Genomic DNA, 21,896 nt, shown 5'->3' with positions numbered 1-21,896 from the left:
TTGTTCACAACAAAAATTTAGAATAATTGTGTTTGGATACTGTACATATAACTCTTTAGTAGTAAAATTTAAAAAAATCTTTTAAATAATCAGCAATTTAAACTACTAAAAATATAGAGTAAATGCAAAATGTGAATAATCATATCTGGCATAGATAAGATATTTTAGACAGAAGTATAGTTAAGTAATATCATAATAACTCTATGAAATAGAAATATGATTAATTGTAGGAGAGAAATACAATACTAATTCAATTTTTTTTACTATCTTTATTATCATCATTGCAAGACGGACAAAACCTATCTTGCATATTCCTCTACATTTAATTTGTCACTCATATATTCAAGACATGCAATTCTAAAGAAAATGCAGTCAAGTATGAAACTAGGCAAGTCTTCCTCCAGAACTATGTGGTCATTTCATTTACATCTTTGTGCACGGTATATTACTCTTGAAAGGATTAATATAGAACATTCCTAAATCTTTTTTTATTACCTGTTCACCACCATGGTAAAGCAAACTTCACAAAAACAAAATCACAGTTAAAAAGCCAAAACAGGCTGAAGAGATTGCTTAGCAGGTAAAAGTGATTGGATCTCCAAACACAGCTATCCTCAAATACTGTGGAAGATAAGAACTTATTCTCAAAAGTAGCATTCTGATCTTGACATGCACACTATGGAATACATGCATCTACATACACACACATTCACGTGCGCACACACACACACACACACACACACACACACACACAGGTACCCATGCACATAAACACACAAGCACACAAATGAATGAACCGTATCACTGAAAAAAGTTTCCTAGCTTTCGCCTGAGAGGCTCTGCAAGAGCATTACAAATACAGAGGCAAATGCTAGCAGTAAAGCATTTAACTGAGAATGGGGTGGGCCCCATTGGAGGAGTTAAAGAAAGGATTGAAGGAGCTGAAGGGGTTTGCAACCCCAAAAGAGCAACAATACCAACCACCCAGAACTTCCAGGGACTAAACCACCATCCAAAGAATACACTTGGACAGATCCATGGCTCTGGCTGCATATAAGTAGCAAATGATGGCTTTATTGGGCACCAATGGGAAGAGAAGCCTTTGGTTCTGCCAAGGGTCAACCACACAGTGTAGGGGAGGCAGGAAGTGTAAGTTGTTAGGTGAGGGAACACCCTCATAGAAGATGGGGGATGGGGAATGGGATAGGGGGTTTATGGACAGCAAACTGAAAAGGGGGAAAACATTTGAAATGTAAATAAAAAAATCCAATAAAAAAAGAAAGTACCCCTAATCACCTCCGCAAAAAAAGGTTCTAATGCTCAAATTTTATTAAGCTCTTCTTTGGCACTGCTAGACATAGTATTCTGTTCATACTTTTAAATTTGGAGGAAACTTAGTGATTTCTGATCGCAGGAGACTGTTCTCATTTTCCTGAAATCTAAATCTCCTTTTGAAATATTATGTCAGTGAGTGACAAAATTATATAGGGCTTCTCTACATTCATGTTTACCTTTACTATGTGAAGAATATTGTAATTCTAGACAGAACTGAACTCTCTGAATAGAATGATTTTGCATCTCTCTCAATATAATAGTACAATTTTAAGAGGAGGGCAAAATGGACATATTACCTGCTCCTAGTGGAGGTAACTAAAATAAATATTGAAGTAATTATTTTTTAAGGAGCTACTTGTGATCAAAAATGACTCTGAGGGGGAAAAATCATACATGATAATCACGAACCAACAAAAAGCTTTTCCTTTCCCTTATACTTTTATTTTTTTCCTTTTTATCCAGATTTCTATCAATTATTATTCACTGGTGAATTTAATTTCTGCTATATTAAAATTCTTACTGGAAAAGAATTTCCCCCATTCTTCATTTCCCAGACAGTGTAAAAACTAATTCATTTTTCAACTGTTTCTGCTATATAAGAAGAAGTAACCTTTCTATGATACATGAATATTTATCTATAGATGGACTGTTGTGATCTTTTTTGAATGCCAATGCACAAATATTATCTAATTAAGATTAAATTTTGTGACTCCAAGAAGGTTATTACTTCTCAATCTTTTTTAAATCAATCTTTGTAAACTGATTTGGGCTTTTTTTCCCATTAAGTTGTACATAGCATATATTCCTCATTTTTCAACTCTCAACTTCAATGTTTAATGCCTTTAAATACAAAAAAAATTTATTCATAACATTCCTTCACATTCCTGAATATTCGATCATTACCCAAAAATCTCTTTCTTTGATTCTAAAATATTTTCTTTCTTCCAACACAACAAAAAATTTCTTAACTTTTGTTTACAGTGACTTTTCCCAGGTTTAATACATAGGCCCTGATTGCTTCCCCTCTGCTTTTGAGAATATGTCTTCATTTGCTAATAATAGATTGAACTAGCAATTCACTAATGAGATATGTTCACAAGAGAGGTTCACTTCCTTCAAAAAGGTTCACCAAATTCTCCAGAATTGTGTGATTTCATCCAATCTTTTGCTAAGCTGAATCCAAAAAAATTGGGGTTTTTTTGGATATTTTTTATTTACATTTCAAATGTCATTCCCTTTCTTGGTTTCCCATCCATAAGTGCCCTATCCCATCCCTGTCCCCTTCCTCTATAAGGGTGTTCCCCTCCCAAACAATCACCATTTCCTGCCTCCCCACCCTAACATTCCCCTATATTGGGGGGTGGGTTCCAGCCTTGACAGGACAAAGGGCTTCTCCTCCCATTAGTGCCCAACAAGTCCATCTTATGCTACACATGCAGCTGGAGCCATGGATCTGTTCATGTTCATTCTTTGGCTGGTGATTTAGTCCCTGTGAGCTCTGGTTGGTTGGTTATTGTTGTTCTTATGGGATTGCAAGCCCCTCAGCTCTAACTTTCTCTAACTCCTTTCTCTAACTCCTTCAGTTGGGACCCTGTTCTTAGTTCAATGGTTTGGTTTAGCATTTGACTCTGTAATTTTCATGCTTTGGCTGAGCAACTCAGGAGACAGCTATATCAGGCTCCTGTAAACATGCACTTCGTGGCTTCATCTATATTGTCTAAGTTTGGTGGATATATATATATATATATATATATATATATATATATGTATATATGTGTGTGTGTATACGTATGTATACGTGTGTATATGTATGTATGTATATGTATATATATATATATGTGTGTGTGTGTACACACACACACACACACACACACACACACACACACACACACACACGATCCCTAGGTGGGGCAGGCTCTGAATGGCCTTTCCTTCAGTCTCTGCTCCAAACTTTGTCTCCATATCTCCTCCTATGAATATCTTTGCTCCCCTTTTTAAGAAGGAGTGAAGCATCCACATTTTGGTCGCCCTTCTTCTTGAGCTTCATGTGGTCTGTAGATTGTATGTTGGGTAATTCAAGCTTTTGGCTATTATCCACTTATCAGGGAGTACATACTGTGTGTGTTTTTTTGTAATTGGGTTACCTCACTCACGATGATATTTTCCAGTTCCATCCATTAGCCTATGAATTCCTGAAGTCATTGTTTTTGATAGCTGAGTAGTACTCCATTGTGTAGATATACCACATTTTCTTTTTCCATTCCTGTGTTGAAGAGCATATGGGTCCTTTGAAGCTTCTGGCCTTATTATAAATAAGGCTGCTATGAACATAGTAGAGTGTGTGTCTTTGTTGTATGTTGGAGTATCTTTGGGTATATGCTGAGGAGTGGTATAGCTGGATACTCAGGTAGAATTATGTCCAATTTTCTAAGGAACCTCCACACTGATTTCCAGAGTAGCTGTACCAGCTTGCAATTCCACCAACAATGGAGGAGTGTTTCTCCTTCTCAACATCTTAGCCAGCATCTGTTGTCACCTGAGTTTTTGGTCTTAGCCATTCTGATATGAGGTGAAATCTCAGTGATGTTTTCATTTGCATTTCCCTAAAGACTAACGATGTTGAACATTTATTTTTTTAGGAATTTCTCAGCCATTCAGTATTTTTCACCTGAGAATTCTTTATTAGCTCTGTACCCTATTTTTCAATATCATTATTTGGCTCTCTGGAGTCTAACTTCTTGAGTTCTTTGTATGTTTTGGATATTAGCCGTCTATCAGATGTAGGAGTGGTAAAGATCTTTTTCCAATCTGTTGGTTGCCGTTTTGTCCCAATGACAGTGTCTTTTGCTTTACAAAAGCTTTGCAGTTTTATGAGATCCATTTGTTGATTCTTGATCTTAGAGCATAAGCCATTTGTGTTTTGTTCAGGAAATTTTCCCCAGTACCCTTGTGTTGAAGGCTCTTCCCCATTTTTAGTTCATAGAGTTATGAGTTTGAGTGTATCTTGACTTATGTGAAGGTCCTTGATCCAATTGGACTTGAGCTTTGTATAGGGTGATAAGAATGAATAAATTTGCATTCTTCAACATGCTGACCTCCAGTTGAACCAATACCATTTGTTGAAAATGCTATCTTCTTTCCACTCGATGGTTTTAACTCCTTTGTCAAAGATCAAGTGACCATAGGTATGTGGGTTAATTTCTGGGTCTTTAATTCTATTCCATTGATCTACCTGCCTGTCTCTGTACCAATACCATGCAGTTTTTAACACTATTGCTCTGTAATACAGCTTGAAGTCAGGGATGGTGATTCTCCCAGGTCTTTTATTGTTAAGGATAGTTTTCACTATCCTGAGTTTTTTGTTATTCCAAACGACATTGCAAATTGCTCTTTCTAACTCTATGAAGAATTGAATTGGAATTTTGGCAAAATGGCTTTTTTTTTACTATATTAATTCTGCCAATCCATGAGCATGGTAGGCCTTTCCATCTTTTGAGATCTTCTTAATTTCTTTCTTCAGAGACTTGAAGTTCTTATCATACAGCTCTTTCTCTTGCTTGGTTGGAGTTACACCTAGGTATTTTATGTTATTTGTGGCTATTGTGAAGGGTGTTGTTTCCCTAATTTCTTTCTCAGCCTCTTTATCTTTTGAGTAGAGGAAGGCTACTGATTTTTATTTTGAAGTTAATTTATATCCATCCACTTTGCTAAGTCATATTGTATGCATATAGTAATACTTTGATTTCTTCCTTTCCAATTTGTGTCCCTTTGCCCTCCTTTGCTTGCCTAATTGCTTTGGCTAGGACTTTGAGTTCTACACTGAATAGATCGGGAGAGAGTGGGCAGACTTGTCTAGTCCCTGATTTAGTGGGATTGCTTCAAGTTTCTCTCCATTTAGTTTGATGTTGGCTAATGGTTTGCTACATATTCCTTTTACTATATTTAGGTATGGACCTTGAATTCCTGATCTTTCCAAGACTTTTACCATGTAGGGGTATTGAATTTTGTGAAATTCTTTCTCAGCATCTAATGAGATGATCATGTGGTTTTTCCTTTGAGTTTGTTTGCAAATTTTTATTGGAATATATTATTTGTTTTTTGTTTGTTTGTTTGTTTTTTGTTTTTTGATTCATTTAGGTGTCTTGGTTCTTCTTCATTTGATTCCTGATCACCACTTTCCCTGATTTGAGGTAGAATTTCCTGTTAATTTTTCATTTTTCTTTTTTTTTTATTTTTTTTTAATTTTCCGTTTTTCTTATATCTTCCTATATTTGCTCAATGTCTAAATTTCAAAAATTCTTCTCTATGAATTTTCTTATTCTGTCTAGACTTCACTGAATCTACTCTAAAGGAGATCTTTTTAAATTATTAAATTGTAAATATATTTTAATGTGTTTTTGTTCTTTCTTATACTTTCATTCTTTTCTTTTGACAGCACTCTAAAGAACCAACATGCCAATATTAATTGAGTGTACATTTATTATCCATTGTGTGCATCCAAAGCATATAATAACAAATCATGTTATTTTAATTGTTTGGTATTTTATATAAAGTATCTCTCAAAGATTATAAAGCTTTTATTAAAAAGATGTCTAAAGACCTGATATTAAAAGTAACTGCTATTCTAAAAATGTTTTGGTGTTATAGATACACATCAAGGTCATTCAAAGTTGAGAGTTGTTTGTTCTCAATCCAAAGTGTTTATTTAAACTTTTACTTGGTGTGTGCGTGCATGAGTGTGTGTGTGTGTGTGTGTGTGTGTGTGTGTGTGTAATGCAGAATTGCAATGTGTGTGTAATTCAGAGGAGAGCTTGAGGAAGGTGAGTCTTCCCTTCCAGAATGTCGTTTCTGAGTCTCAACATTGGGTTATCAAGCTTGACAGCAAGCATCTCATCTTTCTTAACAGTCTCACTCACCTAAATAGATTATTTTGAAAGTCAATACCACCATGAACTTTAAAGTCATGCTTTCAAGAACTAGATTTAAGCATTCCTACCTTCTGGCAGTACAACTGACATTAAGAAACCTATGATATAATCTCCATAAATAATGCATTATTAATAATTACTGGTATGTATATTATCCTTATTTCATAAACAATTATTATAGAAAATTAGACACTGAAACTAAATAAACAAAGAAAACATGAACTTCTTAATATCTATATACATTTCCCTATTAATTGTGTTGTTACATTTTGTTATATTACATCTTTTCAAGAATTTAAAACTATTAAGTTGTACATACCTGTCCAGTCTCCTACTACTTTAAAGTGGACACCAAATGTTGCTTTGGTTTCAGTAGGACACTGAAAAAAATAAATACTAGCATTAATTCAGATTGATTGTTATATATTAGAAGAATACAATGTGATTAAAACCTCAGATCAACAACTAATGATAAAGAACAAGATAAAATGTATATGATAGATAAAGCAATGTCATTGATCAACAGGGCATTTGAGTTTCTCTAAAGACCCATAAATATGCATATAAAACAAAAATATGCAAATAAAAATTAATAGAGTGATATCTGTTGAGTACTTTCTGGCCTGCATTCTGTCAGGTCTGAAGTACCAGGGACATCAAGGTGAAACCCCTCTACTCCTAATCCTCTGCCTAACAGCCACACTGTGGCACAGCCAGCAGTATGAATTTCACCCAGCCTCCTAAGCTCCATTTTCTGTCCCACTACTCTGTTGGTACATGTTCAACCTGCCTCAAGGCAAGGTCACTCAGGAGGTAAAATCTGGAGAGTTTGACTGTGCTTATACCACACAGCCTCCAAGTGGGTGCTGGGCTTTAGAGAAGCACCGAGGCACTGCTCAAGAGTGGGAAAGCACAGTTTGAGATGTGTGAAAGCTCAGCTGGTTAGGGGCCTTCAATTAGGCCTGGAGCATAGAGAGGCCTTTTACCAGAGAATTAGGTTGTGGCTCTGTAGATGAAGTCTTTCCACATGTACCTCATATGGTGGTAGACTAAAGAAACAGTCCATGGTTCTAAACTGTTTATTGACTCTTCAGGGTGAAAAATGGATGCATACCATAACCTATCAAGTTCTCAGGTTGAAACCGAAATTAAATACTTTTTGCAGGGAGGATGCATAGGAAGGGAAGCTTATTGGCTAAGACCTCAGGGACTCTAGGTGCCTCATTAGTATGGAGAACTCTGTTCTGGGTCTAAATGACCACAGGCCACATTTCCTAATGTAGGGAGTGTGGCATGTATTCCAGGCCATGAACCTGGCAGAACATAGGCAGTTGCCTAAGTCTCAGGTATGTGCCCACCTAGTCTCTGGAGTCTCAGACCCACTCTACCTTACTAAACTTCCTGGCAAGGTTTTATTGTCCTACACTGTTCTGCCTGAATTCCCACAGGCCTATCAGCAGGGAAGACACCCAAGTAGGATCCCTGCCCCAGGTTCCTTGCTTGTCCGGTCCCCTTCAGGCACACCAAGCAGCAGCAAGCTGCCTTGAACCCTTTACTTCATTTTCTGGTCCACAAATCTGCCTTATTTCCTGGAAGCTCACTGGCACTAGCAATAACTAGATGGCTAAAAGGCAGCACAAGAACACAAACAACAAGACCCATGGTAATATTGTACCACTAGAGCCCAGCTATCCTATGACAAGAAGCCCTGGATATCCTAAAACATCTGAAGCAAAAAAAAAATTACCTTAATCTAATCTTATGAAGATGATAGAGGTCTTTAAAAAGAAAATGAATAAACCCCTTAAAGAAATACAAGAAAACAATCAAACATGTAAAGGAAATGAATAAGAATGTCCAAGACTTGAAAATGGAAAGAGAAGCAATAAAGAAAACATAAGCTTAAAGAATCCTTGGGATAAAAAACCTAAGAAAGAGAACAGGGATTATAGACACAAACATCACCAACAGAATAGAAGAGATGGAAGAGAGAATCTCGGGCTCAAGCTTAGATGATAGGACATAAGAAATTGATAAATCAGTCAAAGAGAATGTTAAATCTAAAATGTTCCTGACACAAAATATCTAGGAAATCTATGACACTGTGAAAAGACCAAAACTAAGAATAATAGGAATAAAAGAAGATTCCAGCTCGAATGCCCAGAAAGTATTTTCCACAAAATCATAGAAGAAAATTCCCAAAACCTAAAGAAAGAGATAGCTATACATATAAAAGAAGTTTACAGCACACCAAATAGATTGGATCAAAAAAAGGAAATCCTCCTACTGCACAATATTCAAAACACTAAGCCTACAAAACAACGACAACAACAAAAGAATATTAAAAGCTGCAAGGGAAAAAAGGCCAAGTGACATATAAAGGTCGAATTATCAAAATTACTCATACATTATAAAAAGAGACTCTAAAAGACAGAAGGGCCTAGCCATCTGTCTTGCAGACTCTAAGGAAGAACAGCTGCCAGGTCAGATTATTATACCCAACCAGCATTCAATCACCATAGGTGACAGAAACAAGATATTCCAAGACAAAACCAAATTTAAACAATATCTATTCACAAATCCAACCCTACAAAAGATACTAGAAGAAAAACAGCAGTGAAGATAAACATTACCTCACAGTAAAAGGCTGGAAAAAGATTTTCCAAGTAAACAGACAAAAGTAGGGTGAAGGAGTTGTTCTAACACCTAATTTCTAATTTCTAAATAGACATTGGACCAAAATTAATCAAACGAGATGGAAAAGACACTTCATACACATAAAAGGAAAAAATCCACCAAGATGATATCTCAATTCTCAATATCTATGCATCAAATGCAAGAGTACCCGCATTTATAAAAGAAACATTACTAAAGCAAACCCGACATTAATAGTGGAGGACTTTAACATCCCACTCTTACCAATAGACAGATTATTCAAACAGCAACTAAACAGAGGAACAATGAAAATGACAGTGTTGTTAATCAAATGTACCTAACAGATATCTACAGAACATTTCACCCAAAACAAAGACCTCAGGAAATCTCCAAAATTTACCACATGGTGGATTTCAAAAGCAGAAACAACAGAAAGCCTACAATCATGGAAACTGAACAACTCCCTACTGAATGACTTTGGAGTTAAGGAAGAAATAAAGAAGGAAGTATAGTGAAGATGAATGCATAATATACCAAAACTTATGGAGCATAATGAAAGCAATGCTAGGAGGAAAGTTCCTATCACTGAGTGCCTTCAAAAAGAAATTGAAGATGTCTTCATACCAACAATTTAAGTACACCTGAAAGCTCTAGAATACAAAGAAGTAAATATCCAAGAGGAATAGAAAACAGGAAATAATTAAACCAGGGCCTGAAATCAATGAAATAGAAACAAAGGGAACAATACAAAGGATCAACAAAACCAAGAGGTATTTCTTTGAGAAAGTCAACAAGATAGACCAAACCTTTGCCAAACTAATTAAAAGAGAGACAGTATCCAATTAATAAAATTGGAATTGAAACGGAGGTTATAACAACAGACACTGAGGAAATCCAAAGAACCATTAGGCTAAACTTAAAAACCCATATGCCACAAAGTTGAAAAACCTAAATGGATTGGACAATTTTCTTGATAGATACCACCTACCAAAATTAAGTCAAAATTAAGTAAACAATTTAAATAGATCTATAACCCCTATGGAAATAGAAGCAGTTAAAAGTCTTCCAATCAAAAAATAAAAATAAAAAAGGCCCATGGCCAGGTGGATTTAGCACAGAGATCTGCCAGACCTTTCAAAGAGAAGCTAACACAAACACTTCTCAAACTATTCCAAAAAATAGCAGCAGCAGAACATTGCCAACCTTATTCTATGAGGCCACAGTCCCTTGATAACTAAATAACACAGTCTCAACAAAGAAATTCATACTAGTTGCTCTTCTGAATATTGATGCAAAAATATTCAACAAAATACAAGCCACACCTAAGAACAAATATATCATCTACCATGATCAAGTAGGCCAACCTAGGAAAACTGGGATGGTCCAACATATGGACCACAGAAACAAATGGAGAAAGAAAAACAAAACATGTGATCATCTCATTAGATCCTGCAAAAGGCTTTTTCATATTTGTTTGATAGGTATTAAATTTTAAGTATGAATAATTTACTAATGTTTATATATCAGTGTCAATAAATATTAAAGTATATCTGTTTAAGGGATATAATATAATTTCATTATATATGTGTATATTAAACATCAAAAATTTAAGAAATAATGCAATATGTTTTTAATTCATGAGACTTGAAATAAAGAAAATAATTGAAATTTGTATTTCAATTTATTATCTAAAGTTATGTGTAACCTAACTTTTTAAATCAGAAAAATGATCACAGATCACAAAATAATCAAAAGGATGTTCTTTAATCATTTTTGTGATCTCTGTGACCCCTTTTTACTTTCTAGCTCCAATCTCTCACTTCTTTCACTATCATCTAGGCAGTTCATTCTAGATGTAATTTAGCTGAAATTGTTTTTACCTTACTTCTCAAATTACATTCTTTTGATTCTCATATATCGGGACATGGAACCAAGCTTCTTCCAGAGTAGGGACCAAATATCACAGTAATATCACATATTAGTCTTGCTACCAGGTTCAATCAACTTTTAAGCCCTTTCAAATAACTTTCCAAAGGAAATCCACCAAAGGAAACTGTCTGAGCACAGAAATCTCATATTGGTTGTGCTGTATGGGACAGCATCTTCGTATTGACTGAAGTCTTGATTCCATGCTGGTGAGGCTACTGAGGTAACTGAATAAGGAGGGCAGTAACTTAATCAATTGGGTATTTCACTGATGACTGTACAGCATATGAGTTATAGGTACACAGGCCAAGAGAAAGAAATTAGAGCTCTGGAGATTTAATGCTAAAGGCTATGCTCTGTGCCCACACCTTCCTTTCATACATTCTCTGTATGGGAAGATGAACATTCTGTTTTTCCATGTTCTTATACCTTGGTGCCGTATATACCACAGACATGTCAGCCGACCATGACCTCTGGTACGGTGAACCAAAATAAAAAGCGTTTGCTTAAGTTGACTTCTTTGGAATTCTGTCACAATGATGAAAAGGTGACTCAATAACATGCAAATTCTTTGTTTCTTATGTTCAAAGGTCAAAATCAGTTCTTCCCACTATATCCATCTCTATATATTGTATGATTTAGTTTAATCCATTTTAATTCAATAAAACAAACTATCAATATCTAAAACATCTCTGCCCCCAAATTACTTAGAGTCTCCTCATTTGTAACAAATTCTTTTCCAGTCTGCTGTTAACTCTTGGCAACTCTTTGAGACTTATGTCAAAGCTTTCTTTTCATAAGAAGAGCCTAATTTTATTTGTCAATAAAATTCTTCACATCTCTGAACCTAAAAGTGCTTGTGTAGCTTTTGGGTCCCCATTTTGTGTACCTTGTCCACATGAATAGGTTAAAAATATTTAGAAAATAAGATCTAGTTTTAAAAAATCACTGTTACATATTCTAAAAAGTATAGTATATTATACATACATGCATGATGGAAGGTAAAAAACCATTAGTGAATGAAATATCACTTGATTAAATTATTAAAGAATGGACCTGAGACAAAAACAAGGACTTCACATGTATGTCTTTCTTCCACGACTTATTCATCTTTTAAACACAAATTTATTGGAGTTTTGAAATATTCCAGATACTGTGATAGGAGTTCATATAATTTCCCAAATGAGGAATATTCAAAAAGCATGAGAAAGGACGGTGAGGTAAGAGCACTGAGTCCTGCACATGAATGCAACATGGTGAGATAAATATTTTTATACATATAAACTGTTACTGTCTACTTGAACACAAATAGAATAAAACAGTGCATATACATATATTTATACTCATTATTAAACACAAAATATGTAAGTTGATGATTTTGATAACATAGATGAAAAGCCCAGTTTTATCTTTTGTTCCTTATACTAACACATTGGAGAGCTGGCCTAGTGTTTAAAAACCCTTGCGGCTCACTCAGAGGATGTGGGTTCAGTTCCCAACAGACATGGTAGCTCACAACCATCTGGAACTCCAATTTAGGGAATCTGAGGCACCTTTTCTGACCTTTATGGGTACCAGGCTCTCATGTAGTTCACAAACATCCATGTAGGCAAAACATTCCTACATCTAAAATAAAATAAGTAATTAAAGGTGTGTAATATGAAAACAAACACGAAAATGACCAGCTTAAGGTTACAAAAGATTCAAATGAAAAGGCTGAGGAAAAAAGCAAGTAATATGCACAATTGGAAAATAATTGCCACGGGCCTCGGACCAGACTGCGCAAGCTCATTCAGGATGTAAATAAGTAAAATAATTAATGAAAACAGAAGAAAATATTTGACAAATATTTGAAAGAATATAGTGAGATGGTGGTGTGAAAATGACCGAGGAAATATCTGAAGCTAAAACCCTCCTGTGTATAAGAAGGGAGCACCAGGAAATCAAGTTCCATCTTTCATCAGAACTCGGGAGAATTTAGCTCTCAGAAGCAGGGAGAGCAAGAGCTAGAGGTCAAAACATGTCTAAAAGTTCCTATCTATATTTGTATGTGAGCTTTTCTCTCCCAAGATTTACTTTAGCCTGACTAAAATATGACAAGTACCCCTCCACGAACTCAAAGGCAAGCAGAAGCAAAACACACAGGGTTCTGATTCTGGACCTATGGGACAGTGAAAGCAAAGAGCAAAATACCACTCAATATTGAATAAAAAATGTAAGCACACTGCATGTTATGTCCAAATCATATGATTGAAACTGAGATTCACAACCTGGACCCTAATCCAGGCTTTCCTCTTTTAGTTACTAGAACTCTTAACTCATGAGGCAAGAAACATAGGTATGAACCCTTAATTCTACACATTTATAATCTAATTGCAGGAGAAAAACCAGTCTTGACCATTCAAACTTTGGAATGGATTCAGGAGTTGACACTTCTTATCATGTCCAGGGTCACCACCATGATCAAAGTTGTCATCCTACCTACATTGGATGGAAGTGACTCCTAACTACTCTCCTTGCTTCTGTTAATGTAGCCAGAGTCAAACAAGGAAAAGGGGAAATGCCCTAAGTGTCTGAGAAACACTTACTGACATGAATTGGAATTTCAGATCTGGAATCACAGGTGGGTCCCCAGAGTAATGTGCACAGCAAAGTAATAGAGGTTTAGGTAACTGATAATAGTAACTTTTGGCATTCGGAGCTCTTGGGAATTTAAAGAGAATTAAAAGAAACAAGACTGAATCAAAAGTGTCAAAAAAGTGAGCAAAGCCAGATAAACAGATGTCTTGGAACAAAAACCAAAACTATAAAAAAAAACTGTTTCAATAAATTGAACAGCAGCATGAAAAAAGTGCTGATCCATAAGGACCGTTGTTCATGGGGAGCTGCTCACTGCATCTACCAGTAAGAGGGCATGGTGAATCTTGGAAGCATAGTCATGTCTTGCTGCTGTGGCCAAATCCAAGGTTAAGTAACAGAGAAAAAGAGGGAAATCTGATGAGCTGCAGCACTAGTCAGAAGGGATGAGTCAGGAACGGGGTGTCTTCATCATTTTCTCCTTGAAACCAGGAAGTCAAAGAAATATCAAAAACTATTGATTGAATAAATCGAATTACGATTAACCAGTCTATTTGTTCTGAGCATGCTGCTTTATTTAGCTCGCATTTCTCACAGAGGCTCTCATTAGCCTCTGAGGAAACATTGCTTTCCTCCTGGAAGACAGCCAGAGTACAGGAGTTAGGTGATGTTTAATTCTCAGAAACCTCAAACATTTTGTTGGGTTGTGTGGATACTAATCACTGTGTGTGGTTTTCAGCACTGTGCCTAGAATACATAATGACAGATCCTGCCTGGCAATCTACCTTCTCCTCCATCTGAGTTTCTAGAGCGAAAGATCTGTGAAAAATAAGAATAAGGCAAGTTTTAAGAGCTAAGTAGAAGGGATCAAGACCAAAGATCAAAGTAGTTGACAAAGAATTACTACTTACATTTAATAACATAAAATTTAATAGATAGCAACTGTAAACATTTGTCTTGTTCTCTTTAAATCTAAAAAACAAAAATAAAAACAACACCTCTCTAGAGTAAGTGAGACATTAAAACCCAGAAACCTAAAAATAATGAAACAGCAGTCATGCTATGTGAAAGTGCAGACAAAAACAGGAGAACCACTAGATTCTGACTCATGGAAACAAATACGAAATTGAGTTATTCAAGCTTCAAAATAATGAATCACACAACTGAAACTACAGATGTCAGAAAAGCATACTTATTTCTGAGCAAAAATAATACGAGAAGGACATGGAGGTATTTACACAAGCTTCAACAAGTTAATTCTGACAAGAAAGATTGTGCATTATTCCTATAATCGAGAATTTATGGAAATATTCGAGGGACAAAAACATCTATAACAGTGAAAAATTAAGAGATACTGAATTTTGTAATAAATATAACATCTTATGCTTTCTTAAGTCTTGCCTTTTTAAAACTCAATTTTAATTTTGTTTTTTAAATTGGAAAACAAGCAACATGATTCGTGCTTTTGGAAAAAAGAAATGAAACATTTGATCATTATAGAACACTGAGTATCATAGGAACAAAGTGTAAATTCTATTTACCTATTAAATCAATAAATGTCTAAAGGGAAAAAATATCATGAAAATTTTGTTCTGGTTCTAGCTTTTATCATCAATTACACTGTTTAATGACTTTTGTCCCTTTAACAATTTACATTTTTTTTTGGTTCTTTTTTTCAGAGCTGGGGACCGAACCCAGGGCCTTGCGCTTCCTAGGTATGCACTCTACCACTGAGCTAAATCCCCAGCCCCAACAATTTACATTTTTTGTTCTTAAAATCTAACTTGGACAGGAGATTTTGAAACTTAAATATATTTGTAAATTAGATTTATATGTTTAATTTCAAGTTCTAAAAAATTCCTTTGCAAAAAATACTACTTTGAGATGAAATTTGTTATTGACATGTTGTAGTTTCAGATCCTTCACCTTCCAGTTCTTCTCAAAATTTACAACCAAAACACTCAGAAAGCCTTCCAGCAGTGGAGATGGCTACCTATAACTGGCTTTCTACTGGGACTTTCCCCAGAAACTGATATTCACTCAAAATTCCATGTTCATCCAAGTTCTTTGCCTTGGAGGCATCTAAAATTCAAGGACAAGTCGACTGGGAGATAAAAGCTTTGGGCCCTTGATATCAAGACAACTGTGAAATAACACCTCATCTGAAGAGCTCTTGTCAGCCATTTTGAGATCTCTTCTGTTATTCTATCATACTGTTCAAATTCTAGATACCTTCTTGTCTGTCAAGCCTTATGAGATGCTGTCCTTAATACAATTCCCAACAATTCAACATCATGCATTATCTCTCTTGATCTTAATTTTTGAAGATTTATGCTCTATTTTTTTTCTTTTCTATTTTTTAAAAAAGATTCATTTATTTTATGTATCTGAGTGTTTTGTCTTTGTTCACACTATAATAGAAAATTATATCCCATTGCAGGTGTGACCAACCATATGATAGCTAGGAATTGCACTAGGGACCCCTGGAATAACAGCCACTGACCAATCTCTCCAACCTTCCCCCCATTTTTTCTTTTTACACTTATCTAATTTTCTTTACAAATTCTTTCATATCGTGCTATTTTATTGTATTTTTCTTCTCTTCAAAAACCTCAAATATTCTGTTTTTCCTTTATTTAACCTTGTTTCTCCTACATTTTCTTCAATCTCAGCTCCTCGGTTACCCTTACATTTATCCTAATTCTTTGAATTTCGTAGCATGCTGTATATAATATTTGCCTTATTTATTTATTTTTTATTGTTGCACTGTGGGTAATAGATTCTATTATGGATTAGGGAAAGCTAATTAATTTTAAGTATGTTTCAACATACTGCTTGAACTGAGTTGCTATTACAACTGTTTTTTTTTTTCTTTCCTTTCTGAATGTACTAGGGACTGAACTCTCCAGAATAAGCTGCTATGCTACAAAGATGGTTCTTATTTAAGAGCACTGGTTATATAGGCAGAAGACCAGTGCTCAGTTCCCAGCACCAATATGAGGTGGCTCAAAATCATCTGGTTTTTACAGGCGCCTACATACATATGTTCATATCCATACAGAGGTTTTACACACACACACACACACACACACACACACACACACACACACACACACACACGCACTAATTTTTTTAGACAAAATAATATGTTGATCATTGAGAAGATCCCTAAAACCAAATGGAAGAGATTTCCAAACAATTGATACTAAATGGCAACGAAAGGACACAAAATGACACAAAGAAACAAGGATACATGCCTCCTATGAAACATCATACCATGCTAATTATGAATTCAAAGATGCTACAATGAGAAATATGTAAAAAAATTACTTATGACAGTGTTCATTGGCCACAGAAATAATTGAAATAAGCAGAGACAAGAAGAAAGGAAAACAACAGAAGACCTGGACTAGAAAGCCGACAACATAGAATAGTAAGCCAGAGGGCAGATGAGAAAATTGTCACTATATATGAGGAAGTATACATCATGGCAGACAAATTCAGTAAGATAGTTAAATTGGGGGAAAGTGAAAACAGAAATTCTGGCAGTGAAATATCAAGTGAATAAAATTTTAAAAAATTAATGAAAACTTCACAACAGTCTCAACCAAGTAGAAGAGCGAATGAAGGTGAAGGAAGAAAATCAAAGTAGAAAATTTGAAGCATTCAAACATCAATACAGGAATGTAATAAATAAAAAGGCCTAACCACAATTTCCCAGTACTCTGAGTGCTATCATGAAAATGAACATCATCAATCATAGGGCTGAGATTAAAACTATAGGCATTGAAAATTTATGTAAATGAAATTATAGAATAAACATCCCCAAATCTAGGACTCCCAAAATATAGAAACAAGACTAGTTTCTTAAAGAGCAAAAGCTTCAGGAATATATTTTGGGTTCAATATTATAAATACAACATACTGAGCTATCTCAGAGGAATGCTGATCTGACTCAAGGTCATGGGCAAGCTGAAGACTCTTCAGGTTTATGAACTCTGATTTGTGTGTGTGTGTGTGTGTGTGTGTGTGTGTGTGTGTGTGTGTGTGTGTTTCTCATTTTGGCTTGAGAAAGAAGCTGTAGAGAAGTGAGATGTTTGACCTAAAAGCCTCCATTCTTTGTATGTCAGGGGGAAAGTCTTGTTATTATTTTTGAGACAACATAAAACTTTTTAGTAAAGTACTAATTCTAAAAGGTGGGATAACTTTTTTTTTCCTGAAGCCAATTGATGCTTAGTGGAATGTTATGCTCTTTTCTCCATTTGGAACAAGTTGGAGAATCTTTTTATGAAAAAAAATACTCTCCAAACTTTGTAATTGGCATCCAATAAATTGCTTCATTTCTTATTATCTATGTTCTCGGTTTAATACTATGTTGATCAAACAAATTTTAAAAATAAATTCTCAGATATTCTGAAGGAAATTTATAAAGATTATAAACAGTACATCTGATCTTGTAAACTTTATAAAGCTACTTGTGCGTTTTCTCTCTTGTTAACCTCTACTTTTTTCTGATAAGAGCTTCATGTTTATGCATGTGTGAAAGCTGAGAAATGAAAATGTACCTTAAAACTCTCAGAAGCAGACATGATTTAGATGTAATTTTATTTTTGCTACAGTCAAATATTTGTTAACCACATACCTTTCCATCCTGGTGAAACCTGAGAAGCTCCAGAGGACTAATGGGCATGACAAGCAACCTGATTTCTGGTAAGAACTGTGTCCTGAGGACTCTAAGAGCCCAATTTTTCATTCCATGTGAGTAGCTGAGTATTCGCTATTCCTCAAGGCAAATGTTTGCCTTTCAAAGTAGTCAAAGCCTGTATCGCAGCAGATGAAAGAGTATTCAGAGTAACTGTCACCATCACCACACAGAATGGAAGTGTGTATGTATACTGTGCCGGGCCAGAGCTGCCATCTTTTCTGACAGACCCAAACAGAGCTCATTATCTCACTAGATACACAAGATTCACTGAGGTAGACAAAACACAAAATGTGAAGTAAATAAGGAAAAAAGCATCATTTTTTATCTTCAGAAAACCTGTTTAAAATATGGCCTCTGATTTTATTCTAACAAGTTGATACAAGCTTCTTGGTTCTTTTATTCTTTAAGTATAGAATGATTTGGCAAAACTGTGTTTATTCAGGTGATTTCAGGGCATAAACTCAAACTGAAAATTAGAGTCACAATGGTGTTATATACACACCTGATACTTTCTGTACTTACGTGATTATGTTTTATGCTGTACTTGCAGCTCGCTCAACTCCTACAAATCTATTATTATTGAGAACTGATTTAATCGTCATAGTACATAGAGAGCCAAATGTCCCAAAAAGTAAAACAGCACACCCATTGGTTGTGGATTTTAAATCTAAATACATGTAATTTAAGAGTCACTCCCACAATCCTAAACCCAAACATAACAATTTAATATGATTGATTTTTCTTTTTGTCTCCTTAATGTGTTTAAATTTACTTTTTGCATATACATTAGGGGTATGGACTTTATTCTTATCTTTATCAGAGAAATAAGAATGAGAACTAAGCATCAGTACTTATGGGAATATTAAACAAACAGCATTTCCTAAGCATAGAATATTACATAGGCATTGAAAAGAACAAGGCACATACACAGTAGTAGGACAGAAATGTTCATGGTATAGTTTTGAATGAAGTGAGTAGTAAGAGAAGCATATAATCCAAAGAGCAAATCCCAGGAATTTGCATACGCCGAAGTAAATGAAAAAAGATCTGGAATTATCTATGTCAAATTATGGAGAAAAGAAGATGAAAATGAAAAATAAAAATCCTATTTTATCTTATGTTTTTGAATCATGAGAAATCTAACTTGTAAAACCTGCCATAGGCTTGTACACCTTCTACTTTGGAAGCAGGTTGAGATCACAAGCTCACTGTATACTCACCTGTATGATGTAATGTCACCTGTATGATGTAATGTCACCTGTATGATGTAATGCCTCACCTACACTACAACAAGATGACCAGCCAGAGCTCAGCAGATTAAGCACTCAGATGCAGGAAGAAGCATATTGGATATTTCTCTCAAACTTAAATCCTAGATTTTACCCAGAATATAAAATCATATGTATATGTTACGTAAGAGTTCAGGAGGAACGAATGGGGGCTGTGAAAGGAAAGGCAATATCGGTATGCAAGGTCAAAATACATGTATGCTGGAATGAAATATGCATTCATTTTTGATCTATGGTAATTTGCTCTAAGTATATGATGTAAAATTTTAGCATGTATTGGGCTAAAATATTTTATGATTCTACTATGCAGGTTTAAGCATATTTCGTGATAGTATTATGCAGTCATCTATGTTATTTGTCAAATTTTATTTATCCAACTTTGTTTTCCTCAAATATAAAGTTACCAGCTAAATTGTGTTTCATCTTCTCCTACCACTATCTGTATTTTTAATCCTTCTACATCACCCACAGTATCCCTCCTTCCTTATTCCAACTCTTTAGTGAAAACTGGGCATATTTGATTCCCACACATAGTGCACAGTGTACAGGGTTCTAAGGACAGAACCTGGCAGGGTCTCATGCATCCTAGGAAAGGACTCTACCAGCCAACATTCCCAAGCCCATTACTCATATATAGAGAAGTGAAATTAAAAATGTTCCATGCTTTAAAGCAGTAAACTTTAATAAGTTTTAAATAAGCACATTATGTACTGAATAGTCAGGAATCCTAAAATAATGGAAAACCAATACTTACAAAGTCTCTGAATAGAAAATTATATTTGTTTGAAAAAGAAAAGCTAAAACATGAAGGAACTATGGTTATATAATACTTTGAGAAAGAAGTAAAACACACACAAATACACACATGTGACTCACATAGACACATATATTTAGATATGTGTATGTACAGACACACATATGTGTCTTCACAGACATGTATATACACAGGGATAAGCAAATACATATGTCCATGTGCACACATACATACACATACACAAAGATGTTCTGCAATCTAAAATGTTTTTAAAATTCAAGAAATGTAGGTCTTACCATTGTGAGAGTAAATGGGTGGTTTTCTAATGCTGATACACTGGGACAATGTAGAATAATATACTAAAAAAGCAACAAACAGATAATGTTTTAAATGATCAAAAGAGCAATATAACTATTCCAATAAATCTGTCTACTAACTTTCAAAAATTTCCTAAGGATAAGGGATATTTTCAAAGTCACTAACAACCAGCTCACCTGGCCAGGTCTTGCTTTAAAGTTTTCTTTGATCATACGGAGTTCCATGACATCTGAGGGATGATTGATTACTGAGATAATGGTGACAGGTTTGTTGCTCCGGATGCATCGGTAAAGTCTCTCAGCACAGTATAGGCACAAAGGTCCAGAAATCCAAATCCAGGTCTAAGGGAAGTTTTTCAAAAGTATGCTTCATGTAATGCATGACTGAATTAAGAATTGAGCAATAATACTTCAATTTATATGTTAAATAGTAAGGTATTGGTAAAGACAATATGGCTAAAGCTCTCAGCAATTTATTCAATCAAAATGAAATTATAAAAGAAAAAATAATATGGGGCCCTAATCTCAAATCTATATGCTAGTGAAAACTACAATTACTATGTAAACATTTCTTCCTACAATCATCTTCACACTGAAGTTTGGGATGGGGACATACTAGAACTCTCTGCATAATAAAGAGAAGTTAATGCATCATACTTATCTGACGATTATTTAGAAAAATAAAATAATCCCAAGGTTTAGTAAAAGCAATGCCATAGATTGTTAATGAATATAACGTAGATGTACAGACATAGATCAGGTTTATTATATGCATGACGTCAAATGAAAGACAATGGACATGACGCTCTGAAGGGACCTTTGAAAATAGGATGCAGAGAGCATGTTTGTATTACAAGTTTTTAATAATATACTAAGTTCAAAATTACACTTTTCTAAGAAGTGACAGTTTTGATGCCTATGAGAACAATCTTTCCACTGTGACTGCCCACTGTAGCCTCTTCTTTTTAAAGCAGTCAACTGAATTGCAATGTATTGATAAAGATGTTTGCTCTGGTGTTTACCTGAGACAAAGCTTCATTGTGCCAGTACAATTTGCTTTAGGACTTGATAGTCTCCTGCCTCCAACCCTTAATTATATAGGTTTACAGGTGTCTGCTAGCTCATGGGACCTTCAGTCGTATTTTAATGGGCTTTTGCAGAAAACTTCTTTACAGAGTTTTAACAGACACTGTTCATTCAGTGAAGGCAGTTAGCTTCTGGTCTGTAGACTGTGACAATAAACATGACACTCTGAAGACAGGCAGGATGGGATAAGTTCTACAATGAAGTGACATTGGGACTGTGGGTCAGTTACTTCTAGATGATTAAGATCCACATCAGGACAATGGAACTTGCCATATTTTCCTTACATAATATCCATCACCATATGACACTCAGAAAACTGACCAG

At 35.1% G+C, this 21,896-nt stretch overlaps 1 protein-coding gene across 4 annotated transcripts in view; it reads right to left on the bottom strand.

Moving 5' to 3' along the window:
• Nox4 (NADPH oxidase 4) overlaps nucleotides 1-21,896 on the bottom strand; it is a 166,801-nt gene that overhangs the window by 68,098 nt on the left and 76,807 nt on the right. For 2 of the 4 annotated variants that reach the window (XM_087595403.1, NM_053524.1), the window contains exons 10-12: nucleotides 20,664-20,828; nucleotides 20,466-20,528; nucleotides 6,583-6,643 (exon numbers count right to left, since the gene is read on the bottom strand). In XM_087595403.1, the coding sequence (XP_087451529.1) occupies nucleotides 6,583-6,643; nucleotides 20,466-20,528; nucleotides 20,664-20,828 (289 nt within the window). The remainder of the gene's footprint in view (nucleotides 1-6,582; nucleotides 6,644-20,465; nucleotides 20,529-20,663; nucleotides 20,829-21,896) is intronic. The other 2 variants (XM_087595397.1, XM_087595410.1) reach the window with 1 other exon arrangement.

Source organism: Rattus norvegicus, chromosome 1 (genome assembly GCF_021556685.1).
Source record: "Rattus norvegicus strain SHRSP/BbbUtx chromosome 1, alternate assembly SHRSP_T2T, whole genome shotgun sequence".
Lineage (NCBI taxonomy): Eukaryota > Metazoa > Chordata > Mammalia > Rodentia > Muridae > Rattus > Rattus norvegicus.
This window is presented reverse-complemented; position numbering and strand designations above follow the sequence as displayed.